At 35.5% G+C, this 21645-nt stretch overlaps 2 protein-coding genes and 1 pseudogene across 2 annotated transcripts; 1 reads left to right on the forward strand and 2 right to left on the reverse strand.

Moving 5' to 3' along the window:
• Positions 1-1346: 1346 nt before the first annotated feature.
• Positions 1347-2378, reverse strand: LOC120592319 (trace amine-associated receptor 7a-like). The gene has a single exon (XM_039849935.1). The coding sequence runs from the start codon at positions 2376-2378 to the stop codon at positions 1347-1349; it is 1032 nt and encodes a 343-aa protein (XP_039705869.1).
• Positions 2379-7239: 4861 nt separating this feature from the next.
• LOC120592324 (trace amine-associated receptor 6-like) lies at positions 7240-8396 on the forward strand (annotated as a pseudogene).
• Positions 8397-19572: 11176 nt separating this feature from the next.
• LOC120592321 (trace amine-associated receptor 7a-like) lies at positions 19573-20604 on the reverse strand. Its single transcript, XM_039849936.1, has one exon. The coding sequence runs from the start codon at positions 20602-20604 to the stop codon at positions 19573-19575; it is 1032 nt and encodes a 343-aa protein (XP_039705870.1).
• Between the last annotated feature and the right edge of the window lie 1041 nt (positions 20605-21645).

A 21645-nucleotide genomic window follows, 5' to 3' on the forward strand; every position in this document is an offset into this window, starting at 1 on the left:
AAAGACAACAATTTCTCACAAGAATGGTATAATCAGAACGAATACACTCTTAGAAAAGGTTTACCCTTTCAAAGCATTTGTGTGATAGAAATTATGTGCTAATACATAATGTTGATTTATATCAGTTAGAAATGAAAGAAACAAGCAAGAAATGTTTGATATATATTTACTCCTGCCCCAAAATATGATAACCAGACTTTTAAAATCTTGATGTCTTCTTGTGAAAAAGCTAAGAGAATAGAGTCAAGCCATTTATTGTTCATGGGACATACAGCTACCAAGAACAATTCTCTGAAATAACTGACTTGGATTATCCACTATGGATTACATAACAAATTGTTTCTCTTTGTGCTTCAGAACCAAGTCTGTGGATCCTACTACTTTTTCTAGCCTCTATCTTGGCTTCATTTTATTTCCTTCATTTTAGTTTTCTTTCTTTTTTTGAACACATTTTTAAGCTATGCTTTTTGTGTATCCTTGAAGTCTCTGCCCATACTTTTTGAAACAAGGTGCAATTTAAGTGAATAAAGAATAAATTGATTTCAAAATAAAGTAACATAACAAAATAAGAATAACAATCTTAAAACTCTGGCTTAAATGTATGTGAACAACTTCTGAACTCTAATGTAATTTTACACTTAATAGTAAGAAGCTCACTGAATGTATGCTAGTTACCTTTCTCATTATAATTCGATATTATAGTTATTCCCAAAAAACTAAATTGATATTGCAGTTAATAGCTCTATTCTTGACTGATTTTACGTGACTCTGAAATCACAGATTTAGATCTGCAAATCTGAACACCAGGCACTACATGCTCACTCCTTCATCCTCTCTGAGCAAGGGGCCACCAACTCTCTAAATACATATCTTAAATGAGTTTACACTTTAGCAGAAAAATATTACAAAGCAGCTGCGAGAAGATATGGACAGGGGATGAACTGTTATAAAGTAATAAAAGGCAGGATTTAAGTGATGAGTATATATCAGATCCTTTATATATTCTTTTACATTTTCTCAAGACTACTGCAAGAGAGGAGTTATTAACCAGGGAAATATAATGAGGACCAGAGAACGAAGCAACAAAGATCACAGTGTTAAATGTCAGAGTTGCTATTGCATTCCAGTTGTTTCTGGCTCGAAGGCTGCGTTATTTCCATTACAATCAGATTTTAATGTGATATTTACCAAAGAACATTTACCTGATTTTAAGTGTTTGGGTGAAAATTGAAGCATACTTCAATTATTTTACCTAAGAAGATTTTGCACATATATGATCAATATTTTCCTCGTTCTTCATCCATTGAGAATCTATTTTCAATCTCCTTCCAGTTTAAAACCAGAATCTACTCTGACAATAAATTTATTGTTGAGGAATTTTCTCTTAAGACTTGACCAGTGACGATTAGCTTCATGGCTTTTCGAAACCACGGATAAAATAAAGCATAAATCAAGGGGTTCATTGCTGAGTTATAGTAAGCAATCCAAAGTAATATTTCAAAAATATATGTGGGTGTGACGAAACCTAGGAAGGCATCAATTATTGAATCAATGATGTATGGCAACCATGAAGCCAAAAACGCTATCACTGCGATGCCCAGTGTTCTTGCTGCTTTTCTCTCCCTCCTGGCCACTCTGTCTTTGTAGCTATCTGATGATCCCACAGTTTTATTGCTCATACTCTCCATTTTTCTAGCCTGTTGTTTAGCGATGAGGAAAACCTTGGAGTAAACAATGATCATCACAAGTGTGGGTATGAAAAATAATAGAAAATTTACCAATACCCAACTTTGATTCACTGCAATTTGACAGCCTCCCACACAGGTGAGAGCACTGACTAGTTCCTCCAGCCCAACTTCATTTGCACCTGTGCTAAGAAGGGTAAAATTATAAATAATGGAAAAGAGCCAGGAGAAGGCAATACACATGACAGAAACAGATATGGTGAATCTGGTTGGATAGAGCAGAGGGTCGCTGACTGCAATATATCTATCCAGAGAAATGAAACATAAGTGGAAGATGGAAGCACAGCAGAATGACCCATCGAAACAAGAGTGAAATTTACAATAACTCTCCCCAAAGTACCAGCAGCCTTCCACGGATCTCACTGCACTGAAGGGCATCACAGTCACTCCCACTAAGAAGTCAGCACAGGCCAGGGAGGCCATCAAAAGGTTAGTTGGAGAGTGCAGCTGCTTGAAATGAAGAATCGAAATCATCACCAAGAGATTTCCAAATACAGCCAGCCAAGATCCAAAGCAGAACACTGTGTACAGAATCAGGCGGGGTCCAGGCGAGTAGGAAATTTTGACACAGGATCCATTCAGGTTCTCGAAGCAGAGCTGCGCAGCTGCAGGAGGGGGCAAATCACTGCCCATGATTCTCCGTTTTGACATTTGGGAAAGCTATTATCTTTAAATACCTTTAAAAGAGAGGTATTGACAATATGTCAGTAATTGCCAGTACATTCCGTATCTATTGCTTTTTAAGTACAAATCCTTATTTTCATGATAGAAATGATTCATCTCTTTATCTCATAAAATCTACTTTCTACTGAATAAGTCGTTAGTTTTCATCATTACCCAAAAATCTGTTTGTTTACATTAAAAAAAAATCTTTCTTTGCATTACCTTGTACATATCTGAGACGTATTAGTTTTCCAAGAGCTGTTATATGATGCATTTAAGAATGCCATATTTTATTAGCTTTCTTGTCCTAATTTGTCAGAGCTAGAATAACACCCCAAACACTCTGTCCCCTCAGGAAAGTAACTAAATAATTTCAAATACCCAAAGCCCTTAAGCTTAAATCCCCATAGTGCAATGTGCAGAATGAAAGAAACTAAATAACAATTATGTTTTTGTTGAAAAGAAGTTATGCTCTTCTAATATCCTGATGGCGTTTGAGCTTTTTGTGAAATAGAAATGGAAAGAGAAATAGTCCTTTACTTTAAAATCTATGTCTAAAATTTGAAAGCCATATTGTTTATTTTTACTTATTTTTACTAAAAAGATTTTACAGAAAAGATTTTTCTGATAAATGATATCTGGTCATTTTTATAATCAGCTTTATTATGTAACATATAATTTATATTTGAAAAATTCACGCTTTTTTAGGTAAAAATCAGGATGATCTTTTAATTAATTAATTTATTTATATATTCACTTATTTATTTATTAATCTATTTATTCATGGTGACATTGCTGAATGAAATTCAGTAAGTTTCAGGTGTACAATTTAGGAATAAGGCATATATATATATATATATAGAGAGAGAGAGAGAGAGAGAGAATTGTGTATTCACAGCTCATAATTAGATTTCTTTTTATTCAGGTTACAGATATGACAAATGTATCCACACTCACAACCACCTCCACAATCAAGGTATGGAATATTTCTAACACCTCTGCAATTTTATTTGAGCCCTTTTTCAGTTCACCTCTTCCCATATTTCCCTATATTTCCCTTCTTCTGCCCTGGGCGATCATTGATACCCATTCTATCACTGCAGAGTAATTCTCCTGCTCTAAAAATCTCATCTAAATAGCATCATACACTACATAATCTTCTGTGACAAGCTGCTTCCTCTCAGCTCAGTGTTCGTGGCATTAGGTATATTAGCAGTTCATTCTTTATTATTGCTAAAGTGTATTCCATCGTATTAATATACCACAATTATTTTATCCATGTAGCTGTTGATAGGCTTTTGGCCTTGTGTTCAGTTTAGGGCTGTTATTAAAAGTGTTGCTATGAGCATTGTATACAATTCTTTGAATAGACATATGTTCTTCTTATTATTTTTGGGGAGGGAAATACCTAGGAGTAGAATTGCTGGATTATATGGGAAGTGTATGTTTAACTCTACAAGAAACTACAAACTGTCTTCTAAAGTAATTGCACCATTTTGTACTCCCACCAGCAATCTATAAATGTTCCAATTGCTTCAAGTCCTGTTCCACACTTGACACTGTACTTTCTTTTCATTTTAACAATCTTGGATAATGTTTAGTAGTATTTCGTTTTTAATTTAGGAATGATGATATTGACAATCCGTTTATGTGATCACTGTTCTTTAATGTATTCACTTTGGTGAACTGTCTATGAACATTTTGCCCATGTTTAATGAATTTTAAAGTTTTCTTATTATTGAGTTGACTGTTCTTTAGAAATGTGTGTTATGAATATTGGACTCTATTTCATTGACTATTTTTTGAAAAGTCGAAAGTTTAAATTTTGATGAACACCAACGTATAAATTTCTTGTGTCACAACTATTTTTTTCCGTGCTTCTTCTAGAGTTTTTATAATATTAGTTCTTATAGGTTTATGATTGTTTTCATATTAATTTTTAATATGTTGTGATGGAGAGAGTGAGATTTTTTATTATTGGTAGAAGTTATTTGGATATTCAGTAATTCCAGCAGCATTTCTTGAAAAGACTGTTCTTTCTCTCGTAAATGATGTTTGTTCTTTTGCAAAAACCATTCAACCTTATATGTGTGTCTCTATTTGTGGACTCTATTCTAATCCATTAACTTCTATATTTATATTTCGGTCAATGCCTTATCATCTAAACTGATTGATTTTCTTAGAAGATTTTATTTTCTTTTATATCCCCCCCTCTTTAATTTCTACCCCAACTTTCACACCTGACCTGTGGTTGTTACCATTTCCTCTTATGAACTGAATCCCTGAAGGTGGGGCGTCTGCTCCCACATGCTCCTGGCGTGCACCTGGATTCTGGCACACCCTGTGCATGGTTCGTGACTCCACCTGCGGCGCGAACCCAGGAACTTCTGAGAGTAGAACAGACACGGTACAACTACACTATGGAGCCACCTCCTAAAATACCACCTTTGATATTAAAATTATTAATGATGAGGACTGTGGTTCTTAGAAAACTCGGGTTTCAGAAATATCAAGCTGGTTAAATAATTTGGGAAGCCAACAGGTAATTGCCAGACATTTACTTTAACCAACTATGAGCTGGTTAAAAAAAAAAAAGAAAATATATAGCTCTTTGTTTTATAAATGCATTTATTGGGATTAGGGTTTGTCCAGATTCTTCTTGGAATAAGCTCCACACCTACCACCCTACTCCTACTTCCAGACCACAAGAAGCTAGGCTTTCATCTCTGTCTTTCTTTCTCTGTCTCTCTTTCTTGCTGGCATAATATTTCTTCGCATCGTTTTCATCTGCTGACAAAGGTCTAAAAATCCTAGCTACTGCTCTATTCATTCTCATTTATTTTTTTCTGATGTATATTATGTCATTAATTTACAACTATTAAAGTAGCATTTTTGTCTTAAACTTCTTATTGGAAAATTTTTGTCTGCACTTTCCTGTCTGGCTGCTTATTTCACTATCACAAACAACTGTATTTCACCTTTCTAATACCATTCCATTATGTATTCATCTAAACATTTCTCTGTGTACTTTTTAAAGCTTTTTTTCCACCTTAAAATTGAAAGCGTCGTGAGGGTAAAGATCATATCTCTTTGTTTCATTACTTTGCATGCAACTCCTGGTATTCAATAAATATATATTAAATAGAAAAAATCATTAATGAATAAATCTCAGAATAATGGAGAGAGATACAAAGTTATTTCTTTACCAAAAGTGAGAAGTGTTATATGATACTTTTTATTGCCTAGAATAATAGTTCTCAGTGGGGCAGGCTATTGAGCCATTCGTGCCCAGAGGACATTTGTCAATGTCTAGAGACATTTTTGGTTTTCACATTTGGAGAGATTTTATTGGCATCTACTGGCATCTAGTAGTAGGGATCCTGCTAAAAGCCTGCCAATGTACAGGACAGATCTTCAAAGCAAGAAGTTCTCTGAATTTAAATGTTCATAGTTCTGAAGTTGAGAAAGCCTGGCCTAGACCTTTGTCTATATAGGCAATGACATAACGAAATTATGTCAAAAATATGAGCAGGAATCTAAAATATAGTTTGTTTCAGAGTGTGAAATTTCTTGATTAGGAAGCAGATGGCCAGATGGATTCATACTAATACCCATGGCACTCTTATAATGTGAAAAGCAAGTTCACAAATATCTCTAAGGTCACAGCTCTGCAGTGGGAAGAGTCTGAGCCCTTCTTTTGGAAGGCTGAACAAGGCTTTTCCTTACTTTGCAATGTTCCAGCTTTCCAGGGATGGCAAATGACCAAGGAATGTGTTCCCATTTTACAGCTTCCTTCTCATTGTTTGACTTCTTTTAGCATTGGGAACGGAAGTTCTATCACCTGGAACCACAAAGCAGTGTGTAGTTCGAGGGTTTCCTGCCCCTTTCTCACATTCAGGGACACACCTGGCAAATATTCTTCCAGTGAAAATGTCTTCAGAGGAGAAGTGACCTGTTTTCTACCAGCACCTCAAAAATGCTGGTGTGTATAAGCACCAGCTTGTTTTCTAATGCTTTGTTGTAATATATTCCATCATCTCAAGTGGTCCTCAATGTATGTTACCTTTTTCTGTTTGTTTGTAACCACTGCAGATGCAAAAACATGATGCATAACAGGAGAGAACAAGGCAATTACAGACACTCACTGCTTGCACCCTACTGTATCTCTAACAGAAACCCAATAAGGTGGCCTATCAATATAGAACACGGGAACTGCTCAAGTCTAAAAAGAAAAAAATCTTTGGCCCAATAAATCCAACATCTAACTTAATTGAACGTAAAGAGCTGTTTTGTAGAATAACTTTCTTGCTAATCGCTGTTAAAAAATCATCTTTCAATTTCACAACTTGCACTACTGGACTCCATGTAGGGATTTGTCCATTGTTGGCATCTATTTAGGAGGAAGGACTGCAAGCTTTAGGCAGGAACCTAGGCAGATAACCTGGAAACAGATGAGAGGTGATCCTTCAACCTTATAATTCCTTCCTAGAACAGTGCCTGTGGCAAAGAGGAATTCTGGAGGTAAAAAAAAAAAAAAAAATTTATTTTTGACTAAAGGAAATTGTATTAGATGACGGAGAACAATCATTAATTGAAATTAACCCCCAGTAATCTTGTACCTATAATTTTTGTTGGATCGTATTTTGTTAAACATTTGAGATTTATAATAAAAACTGGTAAATTGAAGAAAATATGAGTAGTAATAGCTGATAATTTCCTCAGTCATCCTGGTGTATTTAGGTTTTCTCCTCCAGGAATACTGATATTAGAATCTCATAGTTCTCATGATAATCAAGAAGGACCGTATTCTCCCAATGTAAAGAGAAGCATCATGAGCAGCAACTCGTCACCCACTGTAGCTGCGGAGCTGTGCTATTAAACCATGACCGGATCCTGTGTGAAAACCTGTACTCGCCCGGACCCTGCCTGGTTCTCTACGCACTGTTTGGCTATGGAGCTGTGCTGACCGTGTTTGGAAACCTCTTGGTGATGATTTCAGTCCTGCATTTCAAGCAGCTGCACTCTCCAATCAAGTTTCTCATCGCCTCCCTGGCCTGCTCTGACTTCCTGGTGGGCGTCACGGTGATGCCCTTCAGCATGGTCAGGTCCGTCGAGAGCTGCTCATACTTCGGGCAGAGCTTCTGTACTTTTCGCTCCTGCTGTGATGTGGCTTTTTGTTTCTCCTCTCTCTTCCACTTGTGCTTCATCTCCATCGACAGGTACATTGCTGTTACTGACCCTCTGCTCTATCCCACCAAGGTCATGGTGTCTGTGTCAGGAATTTGCATCAGCATCTCCTGGATCCTGCGCATTGCATGTAGTGGTGACGTGTTTTACAGTAGCTCCTATGACGATGGACTAGAAGAATTAGCTAGTGCCCTCAACTGCATAGGAGGTTGTCAGACAGTTGTAAATCCAAACTGAATTTTCTATCGTTCTTTATACCTATCTTCATTATAATCATTCTCTACTGTAATATTTTTCTTATGGCTAAACAATAGGCGAAAAGTATTGAAAATACAGGTGGCAATATAGAATCATCATGAAATAGTTAAAAATCCAGAGTGGCCAAGAGTGAGAGGAAAGCAGCTAACACCCTGGGGTGACGGTGGTAGCATTTATGATTTTGTGCTTACTGTATAGTATTGAGTTACTTATTGATGTCTTTATTGGGTTCATAACACCTCCCTATATTTATGAGATTTGCTGTTGATGTGGTTATTTTAACTCAGCCACGAATCCTTTGATTTATGCTTTATTTTATCCATGGTTTATGTAAGCCATAAAAGTTATTGGAAGTGGTCGGGTTTTCGAGGACAGTTCATCAGCGATGATTTTGTTCTTTAAAGAAATGGCAGCATTTAGATTGAGATAGTTGAAGATATCTTTACACTGTCCAAATGAAATGAGTTTTGAAAATCAAGTTATCGACTGTTATTAAGAAGAAAAACATATTCTTCAAATTTGATAGGGTAAATCAATGTTTTTCAATTATATTAGTATGTGTACTTCCCTGATACTTCCCCCAAAATATTTATTTGACTAATAAATGTTAAATCCTATTTGTTAAATATTGCAGAGCTCCCCATACCACACTCCCTGCAGACACTTCCTTCCCTTAATTTTCTTTTTTATTCCACTGACCGTTCCCTTGCTAACCTAAAACATCTTTGTTTTCTTTGATTTCTTTTCTTCTTTCCTTACAAAGTCTTCTACTCACTCTCAACTTGTCAAAAATTTCTCTGTGATTGACTTCATGGGGCTGTTGCTTTTTGCTGTTGTTGTTGTTCTTTCACTCGCTTTGCTTATTTTCCCCAGGGAAAGTTTTTGGGTGGCAGTCAATCTATTATGCTTAATTTCTGTAGGTGTCTGTGTCAGGAATTTGCTTCAGTATCTCATGGATCCTGCCCCTTGCATACAGGTGCCCATGAGGATGGAATGGAGGAATTAGTAAGTGCTCTCTGCTCCATAGGTGGTGTCAGCTCGTTTTAAATCAAACTGGATATTGATAAAATCTCTATTATTTTCACATCTCTCATGTTAAGATGATTCAATATATTTTGGGGGGAGCTGGAAAACAGAACTGAAAAAATTGAAACTACTAGTAGAAAATAGCTACATTATCAGGGTATTGTAAGACCAAGGTGGCTAAGAGAGAGTGAAAAGCAGCTAGTACGTTCGGGTCACAGTTACTGTTTGATCTCATGGTTACCACATGTATTTGATTCATTCACTGACTGTTTTTTGGGTTTTATAATCCCTTCTTATGCTTATGAGACATTTTACTGGTTCAGTAATTCTAATTCTGCTGTAAATCATTTGATTGATGTATTTTTTACCCTTTGTCTTGAAAAGCAATAAAACTTATAAGTGCCAAGTAATAAATGACAGTTTATCAACCATAAGTTAATTTGTAAATAAATCTCAATTTCAAATTGATAGTTTGAATGATTTGAAGTTGACATGGTTACATAATGGAAACTTCTCAATAATTATGATATGAAATACAGTGCATGGTAATGATTCATTAAATTGGTAAGATAAAATGGCACTTCATTTTCTACAGCATAACCTTTATGCTTTCTCTTTCTTGGTGAATTGAACTTCTCTAAGCATTTGATGGTCATATATCTATTAAGAACGGTGAACACGAAGCTCATAATTTCTATCTCCTCAAATCTGCACACTTCCCTGCTCTGTCAGTTGTTAATTATTTTATCTTTGTAGGCCTCCCGTATCTTTCTTACCTTGCCTACCAAGCTTACCTTTCTGTCATTTTCAAAGGTTTCCTGATTTTCTGTTCCCTCTGACAATTTTGTGTTTCTTGTCTTTCTGTGGACTTGGTAACGTTGCTTTCATTTTGAGCACCTTGTTTCTGAGCATCGGTCTTTCTGGAGTTCCTAGAGGTCTCTGAGCCATTTTGACTCAGGACAATATTCATATTTTACACGTTTTGGGCGTATTTTGTGATCATGGAAATAACCATGAGCAAATGGTACAATTTTTGCAATAGAGATTGTCTCTTGAATGATTGTTTTCTTTTTCCATGAGGTGTGTTGTTCTACCTATCAGCATGATGGACTTCAATTTTCCGTCATTTTTTTCTAGTAGCATTATCCAAAGTTTATACATTTTCCATGATAAAAATTACAATGTATTGTAAGTTATGGGAAAAAGATGGATTATTCAAGAAATGTTGATGTGTCATGTAATCTTGGAACACTATGTTGTTAAGCATCTTGCTTCATTCATTTCAGAAAACTAAAACTAATTTCTTTCAGATGTTAAAAAATTAGAAAACTTTTTCACTGTATAATTATAACAGAAAACCCACCAAAATTCATGTAATCAATTTAAATATTTAAACTTCAAAAGAAAACAGTCATGTTAAGGGGGAAAAAAGACAAACTTGGGAAAAATCATTGGCAGCATACATGATGAAAAAAGGTTAATAGATTTAAAAGTGTAAGCTTTTTACAAAATAGTAAGGAAGCGGTAAACATTTCCTAAATGGACGAATAGGCCATTTTTCAGAGGAAAATTACAAATGGCCAAAAAACACATTAAAATGCCAATTGTACAATAATTTTAAAATGTAATAGAGTTTGATATATCAAATTGGCAGATATTAGAAGGATCGATGATACATGATGTTAACTAGAGTGTGGGAAATTGTGCACTCCCATGAGAGTTAAACATGGTCATATAGACCTAGGGAAAATATAATTTAGTTTCTCCTTTCTGCCATGAATTAAAATATTTACATGAAACTTTAATTCATACATCTCATGTGACTCTGTGCTTCTTTTTCCACCAAGTAATCCTAAAAAAGAGCCGGGCAAGGAAGCAAACCTGACCAGCACATTCATTGTATAAGTCTTAATTATTAACTGGAAAAACCTACATCAGTATAGGATAAATTAAATAATTTTCTATTTATATAAGGGAATGTTATGAAGCCATTAAAAACTGCTAAAAAGTTTTGTATACATTGACATGGATAAACAACCACAATATATTTTGTGACTAAAAACAACAAAACCAAAAATCCCTAGCCCAGATTATAAAACAGTATACATAATTATGACCTCTATATATGTATAACTTCCATATGCCATATTTGTGATGATATAAATACATTAAAATTACTATTACCAATACACATCTCTATTCTCATCTGAGCATTGAAGTTAGGTCTGTCTGTGCATCTAATTTTATTTTCACAGAATATCTTTGAGTATATATATCTGAGGTATTTTTTTTTTTTATCTAATGAAGCAAAACTGTAGCTTCATTGGTATATTTTAGGGACTATATCTTAAAGTGATTAAAGTATCTGAGGAATTATATCTTAACGTTAAGTATTTTTAATATAAATATTTGCAGCACATCTTTAAGATCCTCCAACTTTTCTCTAATAGTATTTGCTGGATCAGGAGCTATGGGAGGTATCAAGTCATTATTTTACCTTCCATTTCTGTCTTTTTCTACTCTTTCTGTTATTTCTTGAGAAGTGATAAAGAGTGTCAGTACATGTGTTGGATATAAGCTGTAAGGAGAGCCCATCTTCTAAGAGAGAAAGGCATTGTCTCTAGAGAATCGTTGCACAGGAGTTCCACTCTGAAAGCTCTGAGGATAAATCCTGGCCCTGTGATCTTGGACATCTAACTGACTTTCTCCAGTTACAGATTACTCATTTCTAATATGGGAGTAATATTACCTACTGTATAGAACTGTGTGAGTAAAGATAGAAATAGGACATAACGTAAAGTTAAAACTGCGTTACTATGTAACAACCGGTAAGATAGTCTAGTATAGGATAGATAATACATGATAGATAAATAGACAGACAGAATATAGTATAGGGTAGATAATAGATGATAGATAAATAGACAGACAGACTGAATATGGTAATGATTAACAGAAAAAATTACAAGTGACTGATCTTTTCTTCCAATCAACTTTATTTCTAAGAAGCGATTAGAATGACTGGTGTTGGCATTTAAACTTGGCGAGCAGGAGAGTTACAAGATCCAGCAAGTGAGAGTTTAAAATTTACATGTAGTTGGCTTTCTAGAGTAAGCAAGCCTGCAAGGTGATCAAATACACAAAATGGAGAGATTTTAGGTTTTAGTATAAGTCCAAATTCTGAAATTCCAAATGCTATATCACTGGAAGCTTGTGTCCTAATAAATTTGGTGACAAACACTGACATGAGCTCATTTCTAGCATTACTTCTTTCCACTGTCTGAACATTGATACTTTGGTACAGAGATAGCAATGTGTCGATTACAAGTGCTTCACACACTTCTCTGGTATATTCAAAATATATAATGGATCAGCCTTTTAAAATTTAAAAAAAGTTCTGATTTTGAGAAGGACCAAAGTTTTAGATCATAGATTACAGCTCTGCTAACTGAAAGCCCTAGGTTATGACCATGTGAATGAGAGACTGGGGTAGGGTGGGAGGTGATATCCTCAAAGCACAGGACATCTAGAACCTGCGAGGCAGAACATGGACTTGAGGCAGTCTGCCTCGGGTTCAGTCCAGGTTCTCCCCAACTTCTTAACCTCCCAAAGACTCAGTATTGTCAGCTGTGACAGGGGTATAACGCTACTACTTACTTCAGGGAGTTATTATGATGACTTAAGGAACTGATACTTCTAAAGCACTCATAGCAAATGTTTATGTTTTACATAGTATAGATATTGAGAGTAGTAGTAGAGGTAATAACAGAGTGATGAATATTAAAATGAAGGTGAAAGATGGAACAACTGCAGTCAGTGCTTAACAGTATTGAAGAGAGCCTGAGTGACACAATCTGATGATATTCGGGGTTTTAAAGAAGAAGGAGAGAGAATACGCTAACGTCATGAAGAGGAACAAGGGGAATGCATGGCCACCTTATCACTCTGCCTGCTGGGAAGCAGAGACCTCAGGTAAAGGCCAGGTCCTAGAGGGTGCACAGAACCAACACAGAAAGAAACGCGTTTCTAAAGTTGTTTATCGGTATTTATTCATTTCATTGTTGTCTTCAAATTTTAACTAAGTTGTGTGGAAATGTCAGTCTCAGAAACTGGACTGTGGAAAACTTTTCGCGGGTCAGAAAAAGGAGAAAAATAAGAATGATGGAACAAGTGCTTTATAATAGAAGATTTATTCACTTCACAAGATTGTCCTTTTTGTTAAATAATGGCTTTCCCATACTTTAGATATTAAAGCATGCTTTTATGAAATATTGGCAAAGTACATGAAGTTGTTTTTGTTGTTGCTATTTTTGATGTTCTATGCTGGTAAATTTAAAATTTGATTATTATTTGCTGATTTCCAAATATTTAACAAATTTTATTATTTCTGAAACCCAAATTTCTAGGAAGCACTGTCCTTACCCACTTGTATATTTAATAGTAAAGGTGATATATTGCCAGTGGGTAACAATTTTATATCCATCAAAACAACTACAGCAGCATCTGATGAACTCCAAACATTACAGACACTGAAGCAGTAATGAATGATAATAACCTGACATGAGCCAATAGAAGTAGATATTCAAGAAATCAACCACATGGAGAAATTAATATCAAATGTATGTTATGAAACGATTGTCCTGCACATTTCTAGCTTTTTTGCTACCTATGAAAACTTCACAGAAATCTAAATTATTTTTTACTTTCATATTTGGGGATAGTCAATAAAGAATATCTGGCCCCATGGTCTGATATAAATGAAAGGATCTTCCTAAGGCCTCTAAAATTTTTGCACACATATGATGCTTTCTATCTTGCTCATAAGATCATCTTGAGTAAATGGATTTGCAACAGCCAAAGATCAAGTTTAGGCAGCAATCATATATCTCAGGGGTCTGTGATTCTAACACCAAGGACGGCTTCTGAGGCAAACTTTTTTAATCTTGCATCATCTAAAGTTTTCAGTCTGATATCTACTTTTAACCTTTAGCTTGTGAATTTTTCCTTCTCTAAAACATTTCTAAAGTAAAAGACTATTAAGTCAAACATCTCCCAAGTATGGGAGGCCTCATTAGGATAGACTGACAGACATTGCCGAAAGATGCCTTAATGATATCCATGGTCCTTGCAGTGGACAAACTCAGACGTTTGTTAATGAGAGCAGGGGGAGAGAAGTGTTTCATACTCTTGTCTCTTAGTATGAGAGGCAAGAAGCACCTGAACAGAAAGCAGAGTCAAAGTGTTAAAACGTAAATGTACAGCAGATAGTAATGATAATACAAAATCAATATATTTAACTAACAGTCTAAGTAAATTTTCAAGTGATTGCATAACTCAGCTGGTTCTTATTTTAGTTCGCACATAATTCAATTGTGTTTAACAAGTATTTTTTAGAAATGTATGTTAACTCCTTATGCAATATTTTTATTGGGGTGAGAAACAACACAAAATTAATCTTTCTCTAATCACAGTCTCCACATGAGCAATTCTTACTTCTCATCCCTTCTTGAGATCTCAGGCAGAGCTGTCCAGTCACTGTGAGTGTTAAAGACTTTCGCTATGGTCTGTTTATTTCTCCATTTGAGATCTACAGTCTATATCTAATAGTGCCCAGTGCTAGCATGATCTTAGTTTAAAAAGCCTGGTTAGGGAAGAAGCATGTTTTGATTTTTATTCCTTATGTCACTCTGCTTTCCGCTCTATTCCACTGGGAAAAGGAGAAAGTAGAAGAAAAGAAGTATAATCATTTGATACCAAAATTGTTCTCTTTGTAACCTTCACTTGGTGGTCATGCCTACATCATATGTGTAATGAGCCTTCCTATAATGACCCTGTCAAGTCGAGCTCATTTGGGTTCTTCAGGCATCTCTGCAGGAGGCATTTTTGTGCCCGGTTACTAATGTAGTGATCAGCACTGTATTGACTTTTTCAACATCTTTCTCAAGTCCTATGAGATGTATTATAAACATTTTGTGTACTCTAAAATGGAAAGCTGGCCAGAAAGGCCAAGCCTGACTGGCTTCCATGTGTGTATTAGCCCACATGAAACTAATGACTCTTTGCACTTGAAATAGTGACAGCATAGGCTTCTCCCCCTGCTGGCCCAATTCTCCTCCCAGTCATCTCTCTCCAATTCTTCTTGCCTCTGTTCAACATAAACACAGGGCAGGTCTGCAAGGCCATTGAATAAGCAAATCTAAAGAGGGACTCAAACTTGAATCGTCTACCAATACTTTCATCAATAGAGTTTTCCCGTGGACAATGGGACTCCAGGAGCAAAAGCCTGTAAGTTTTCTAATCATAGACTCTAAAGAGAGGTTGAAAGAGGTCAACTGCAGTGGCTCACCCACATTAGAGAACTAGGCAGTGGGCAGGTTCTCCCAAAATGAGTCACTCATGTGAGTCACACATGTACCTCTTAACAGCACCTATATTTTGGTGCCTGCCACGTTCAGGGCATTGTGCAAAATGGAATATGATACCACCAGGCATGAGAAATCTTTTGTCCCACTATTAATATTCTCCATATTCCATTTCTATTGTACTATGGAGGGTGAGTGGCGTTAGAAGAAGAGATGGAAAAGAACTGTAAAAGCAGACTTATCACCCTACTCTAAAACCTAGGCTTGAATAGCTTTGACTGGAATAGGAAAGATAAAAGTGCTAAACTGGATGTAAATTTAAAGTTTTCATCTGAGTTAGAATTCACTTTTATATAGGATTTTCTATCCCAGAGACTGCGTGGAAAGCTATGCAATCTGCCCACAGTATTTTAAAAAATTGGACCAGGAAAGTCAAGAGAGCAAGTCTGCATGCACTAGTACATAACATAGTGAAGCCATTTTACGTCTGTGAAGCACCAGTGCAGGCTATTCAAAAATTAGTGAATTGTTCAATGGGCCAAGAGTGCCAATTTTTCCCCAGGGAAGACCAATCTGGTGACTAGAGTCCCAATTTTCATGTTTTTTTCTAAAAAAACTTGAGGAATACTTCACACCATTTAACCATATACTTTGAGCAATCTCCTTCATTTCCTAGGAAATAAATAATAAATAATAATTTAGTAGTTTTGAATACATTCTTAAGTTTCCCCTATTTAAGCTTTCATGACCAAAAATAAATTTGTTGGTAATTTCTCATAAAAAAATGAACACTTGATTTCTGATTTATTTTAAGGGTTGATATTTCAAAGCACTAAAAAACCAAAAAACAATGTGGCAAAATGTAGGCATTGACCAATCTTAATGGATGCTTTTCTGAGAGAGCAGGCCCTGCAGGTGCCCTCCTTTGCTTAACATTCATGTTTCAGTTGAATCGATCATGAGGAACCTTTGGAGTTTGAGGAAGAGGAGCCAGAGATAATGTCACATGGGTTTGCATGGGAGCTCAGGGTAATAGATATTTCCCAACTAGTATTTAAGCATTTCAACACTTTCCCAGTTGGAATGGTTGAATTGGTATCTACGTCTGAAGATCAGCCTTGTTAACATAACTGAGCACATATTTTATTTATGTTATCTGAAGTCCCATTGAAATGACTTCAAAAGCATATCTGAAAAAAAGAGTCACATAGGATAAAATTGATTAAAAATCAGAGTAGAGAAAAATACAACCAAAAATACACAAAATGGAGGTTATTAGAGCAGAAAGAATTATTCTCATGAATAGAGCTTGAGAGAAATTCTAAATCCCAGAAAGAACAATCAAAGAGTAAAAGAAAGAAAACAAAAACAATTGTTCAGAATGTTCCTTCTGGGTTAAAGAAAGGTCAAATGCTTCCAATTAAAAGTATCCACCAAGTGTAAAGAGGATAAATGAAAAACATGCAAGAAACACATTCAGACAAGTATAAAGAGAAAATCTTAAAAAGCTCTTAGGACAGGGGCCAGAGGGAGGAAGGTAATTTAAGACAAAGGAATGAACATCATGCTAGCATCAGTACTAGGTCTTAGAAGCCATTGGAGAAATGCTTTTAAAGATCTGAGGGATTTTTTTTTTTTTAGAACCAGAATTGTAATTCTACTTAAAATTGTCACTATAATTGAAATCCTATAAACCCCTTAAAGCTAACTGAGAAATATGTATATATAAAATAGATGGCCATAAGTCTATAGGACCCGGTAAGCCAGATCTAATGGAGAAGAGTTGAGGCGAAATCCTCAGAAAGGAGACATTACGCTGTGACCAGATATTGGAGGAGATGAGGATGGACCCATCCAGGCCCCGGGGACAGATGGACAGCACTGGAATGTGGCTAGGCCTCTACATGAATTCATGAGACTCTGGTTGTCTGACCTTGCTCAGGGTACTTAAGCCATAGCTTGCACCTAAAAAAGCATGTTTTAGAATAAATTTTTTTAAAAGTTTCTTTCAGTTCTAATATTTTGTGAGTCCCTCATCATAGTCCAATGATTGAGTGGAAAGGGGAATGTGAAAAAAACATAACATTTTGATTTGGGAAATTTTTTTGTCCCTTGAATTCAGCTAGCAATTTCCTACACTTAGCGAGGGGGCTCTTTCCAGAGGACAATTCTCTTTTCTGAAGGGAGGAACCTTTTGTGGCTATGACACTTACTCTCTGGCTCTCGGATTTTATACTGGTTTCATTGTTAAAGAAGTATGACAACTGGGGCATGTGACTTACCTCTTTATGCTTCAGGTTCCTCATTTTAAAATGGAAGTAATAACATTCCCTTGCTCAAAGTGGTGTTGTGAAGATTAAGTGCAGGCAAGGCAGTCGCAAGCACAGAACGAGTGTCCCATAAACATAGATAATGATTAGATTGAAATTGTTTTTCTTGTTAGATCCTTCTGGTTTTGGAGCTCATGTATTGCATACTGAAAACACTCAATAAAAGTTCATTGAAGCAAAGGCCTGTAGACGAGTCCCCACAAAATCAGAGTAGTTCACAGAAAAGAGTAATGAGGACATTTGCTTGTGTTTTTCACAACGAGAGTTTTCCAACACTTATAAAACTAGACAGGTTAGTCTGTTAATCTAGGAAAGTAAGTATATATTAGAAAGGCTACTAAGAAAGGAAAGACAAGTATAAATATATAAAACTAGAATCAAACAAAAGGTACTGGTTTGAATCCTGAAGCTTTATAATATTCATCAGAATTTTAAGTCCTTTGACTTAGCTTCTTTATCTTTAAAATGAGGCAGTAGAATTATTCGATAGCTTGCAACACAGAATGAGAAAAAGTTACTATAGTGAAATCTCTAGTATCAAAATAAGTAGATGATATTCAGTGTTGGAACTGAAGAATTGTGGGTACAGTGACAGTAAGCAGTCTAGGGTGGCTTTAATCATCTGTATAATCAAGTAAAGACAACAATTTCTCACAAGAATGGTATAATCAGAACGAATACACTCTTAGAAAAGGTTTACCCTTTCAAAGCATTTGTGTGATAGAAATTATGTGCTAATACATAATGTTGATTTATATCAGTTAGAAATGAAAGAAACAAGCAAGGAATGTTTGATATATATTTACTCCTGCCCCAAAATATGATAACCAGACTTTTAAAATCTTGATGTCTTCTTGTGAAAAAGCTAAGAGAATAGAGTCAAGCCATTTATTGTTCATGGGACATACAGCACCCTCCAGTTTGACTACCAAGAACAATTCTCTGAAATAACTGACTTGGATTATCCACTATGGATTACATAACAAATTGTTTCTCTTTGTGCTTCAGAACCAAATTGTTTCTCTTTGTGCTTCAGAACTACTTTTTCTAGCCTCTATCTTGGCTTCATTTTATTTCCTTCATTTTAGTTTTCTTTCTTTTTTTGAACACATTTTTAAGCTATGCTTTTTGTGTATCCTTGAAGTCTCTGCCCATAATTTTTGAAACAAGGTGCAATTTAAGTGAATAAAGAATAAATTGATTTCAAAATAAAGTAACATAACAAAATAATAACAATCTTAAAACTCTGGCTTAAATGTATGTGAACAACTTCTGAACTCTAATGTAATTTTACACTTAATAGTAAGAAGCTCACTGAATGTATGCTAGTTACCTTTCTCATTTTAATTTGATATTATAGTTATTCCCAAAAAACTAAATTAATATTACAGTTAATAGCTCTATTCTTGACTGATTTTACGTGACTCTGAAATCACAGATTTAGATCTGCAAATCTGAACACCAGGCACTACATGCTCACTCCTTCATCCTCTCTGAGCAAGGGGCCACCAACTCTCTAAATACACATCTTAAATGAGTTTACACTTTAGCAGAAAAATATTACAAAGCAGCTGCGAGAAGATATAGACAGGGGATGAATTGTTATAAAGTAATAAAAGGCAGGATTTAAGTGATGAGTATATATCAGATCCTTTATATATTCTTTTACATTTTCTCAAGACTACTGCAAGAGAGGAGTTATTAACCAGGGAAATATAATGAGGACCAGAGAACGAAGCAACAAAGATCACAGTGTTAAATGTCAGAGTTGCTATTGCATTCCAGATGTTTCTGGCTCGAAGGCTGCGTTATTTCCATTACAATCAGATTTTAATGTTATATTTACCAAAGAACATTTACCTGATTTTAAGTGTTTGGGTGAAAATTGAAGCATACTTCAATTATTTTACCTAAGAAGATCTTGCACATATATGATCAATATTTTCCTTGTTCTTCATCCATTGAGAATCTATTTTCAATCTCCTTCCAGTTTAAAACCAGAATCTACTCTGACAATAAATTTATTGTTGAGGAATTTTCTCTTAAGACTTGACCAGTGATGATTAGCTTCATGGCTTTTCGAAACCAAGGATAAAATAAAGCATAAATCAAGGGGTTCATTGCTGAGTTATAGTAAGCAATCCAAGCTAATATTTCAAAAATATATGTGGGTGTGATGAAACCTAGGAAGGCATCAATTATTGAATCAATGTAGTATGGCAACCATGAAACCAGAAATGCTATCACTGCAATGCCCAGTGTTCTTGCTGCTTTTCTCTCCCTCCTGGCCACTCTGTCTTTGTAGCTATCTGATGATCCCACAGTTTTATTGCTCATACTTTCCATTTTTCTAGCCTGTTGTTTAGCAATGAGGAAAATCTTGGAGTAAACAATGATCATCACAAGCATAGGTATGAAAAATAATAGAAAATTTACCAATACCCAACTTTGATTCACTGCACCTTGACAGCCTCCCACACAGGTGAGAGCACTGACTAGTTCCTCCAGCCCAACTTCATTTGCACCTGTGCTAATAAGGGTAAAATAATAAATAATGGAAAAGAGCCAGGAGAAGGCAATACACATGACAGAAACAGATATGGTGAATCTGGTTGGATAGAGCAGAGGGTCGCTGACTGCAATATATCTATCCAGAGAAATGAAACATAAGTGGAAGATGGACGCACAGCAGAATGACCCATCGAAACAAGAGTGAAATTTACAGTAACTCTCCCCAAAGTACCAGCAGCCTTCCACGGACCTCACTGCACTGAAGGGCATCACAGTCACTCCCACTAAGAAGTCAGCACAGGCCAGGGAGGCCATCAAAAGGTTGGTTGGAGAGTGCAACTGCTTGAAATGAAGAATGGAAATCATCACCAAGAGGTTTCCAAATACAGCCAGCCAAGATCCAAAGCAGAACACTGTGTACAGAATCAGGCGGGGTCCAGGCGAGTAGGAAATTTTGACACAGGATCCATTCAGGTTCTCGAAGCAGAGCTGCACAGCTGCAGGAGGGGGCAAATCACTGCCCATGATTCTCCGTTTTGACATCTGGGTAAGCTATTATCTTTAAATACCTTTAAAAGAGAGGTATTGACAATATGTCAGTAATTGCAGTACATTCCGTCCCTATTGCTTTGTAAGTACAAATCCTTATTTTCATGTTTAGAAACTGATTCATACCTTTATCTCATAAAATCTACATCCAATTGAATGAGTAGTTAGTTTTTATCATTACCCAAATTCTATTTGTTTAAATTAAAAAAAAAAAAATCTTTCTTTGCATTACTTGGTACATATCTGAGAAGTATTAGTCTTCCAAGAGCTGTTATATGCTGCATGTAAGAATGCCATATTTTATTAGCTTTCTTTTCCTAATTTGTCAGAGCTAGAATTACACCCTAAACACTCTGTCCCCTCAGGAAAGTAGCTAAATATTTTCAAATACCCAAAGCCCTTAAGCTTAAATCCCCGTAGTGCAATGTGCAGAAGGAAGGAAACTTTAAATAACAATTATGTTTTTGCTGAAAATAAGTTTATGCCCTCCAATATCTTGACGACATTTGACCTTTTTGTGAAATAGAAATGGAAATAGAAATAGTCCTTCACTTGAAAATTTATGTCTAAAATTCAAAAGCCATATTGTTTATTTTTACTAAAAAGATTTTACGGAAAAGATTTTTCTGATAAATGATTTCTGGTCATTTTTATAATCAGCTTTTTTGATATAATGTATAATTTATATTTGAAAATTTCATGCTTTTTTTAGGTAAATATCAGGATGATCTTTTTATTTATTTTTTTATTTATTCATTCATTTGTTTATCTATTTATTTATCTATTTATTCATGGTGACATTGCTTAACGAAATCCAGTTAAGTTTCAGGTGTACAATTTAGGAATAAGGCATATATATATATATACACACACACACATATATTGCATGGTGTATTCACCGCTCATAATTAGATTTCTTTTTATTCAGGTTACAGACATGATAAATGTAACCACACTCGTAACCACCTCAACAATCAAGGTATGGAATAATTGCAACACCTCAGCAATTTTATTTGC

The sequence above is a fragment of the Pteropus medius genome, unplaced genomic scaffold (assembly GCF_902729225.1).
Source record: "Pteropus medius unplaced genomic scaffold, Ma_sr-lr_union100, whole genome shotgun sequence".
NCBI classification, from domain to species: domain Eukaryota; kingdom Metazoa; phylum Chordata; class Mammalia; order Chiroptera; family Pteropodidae; genus Pteropus; species Pteropus medius.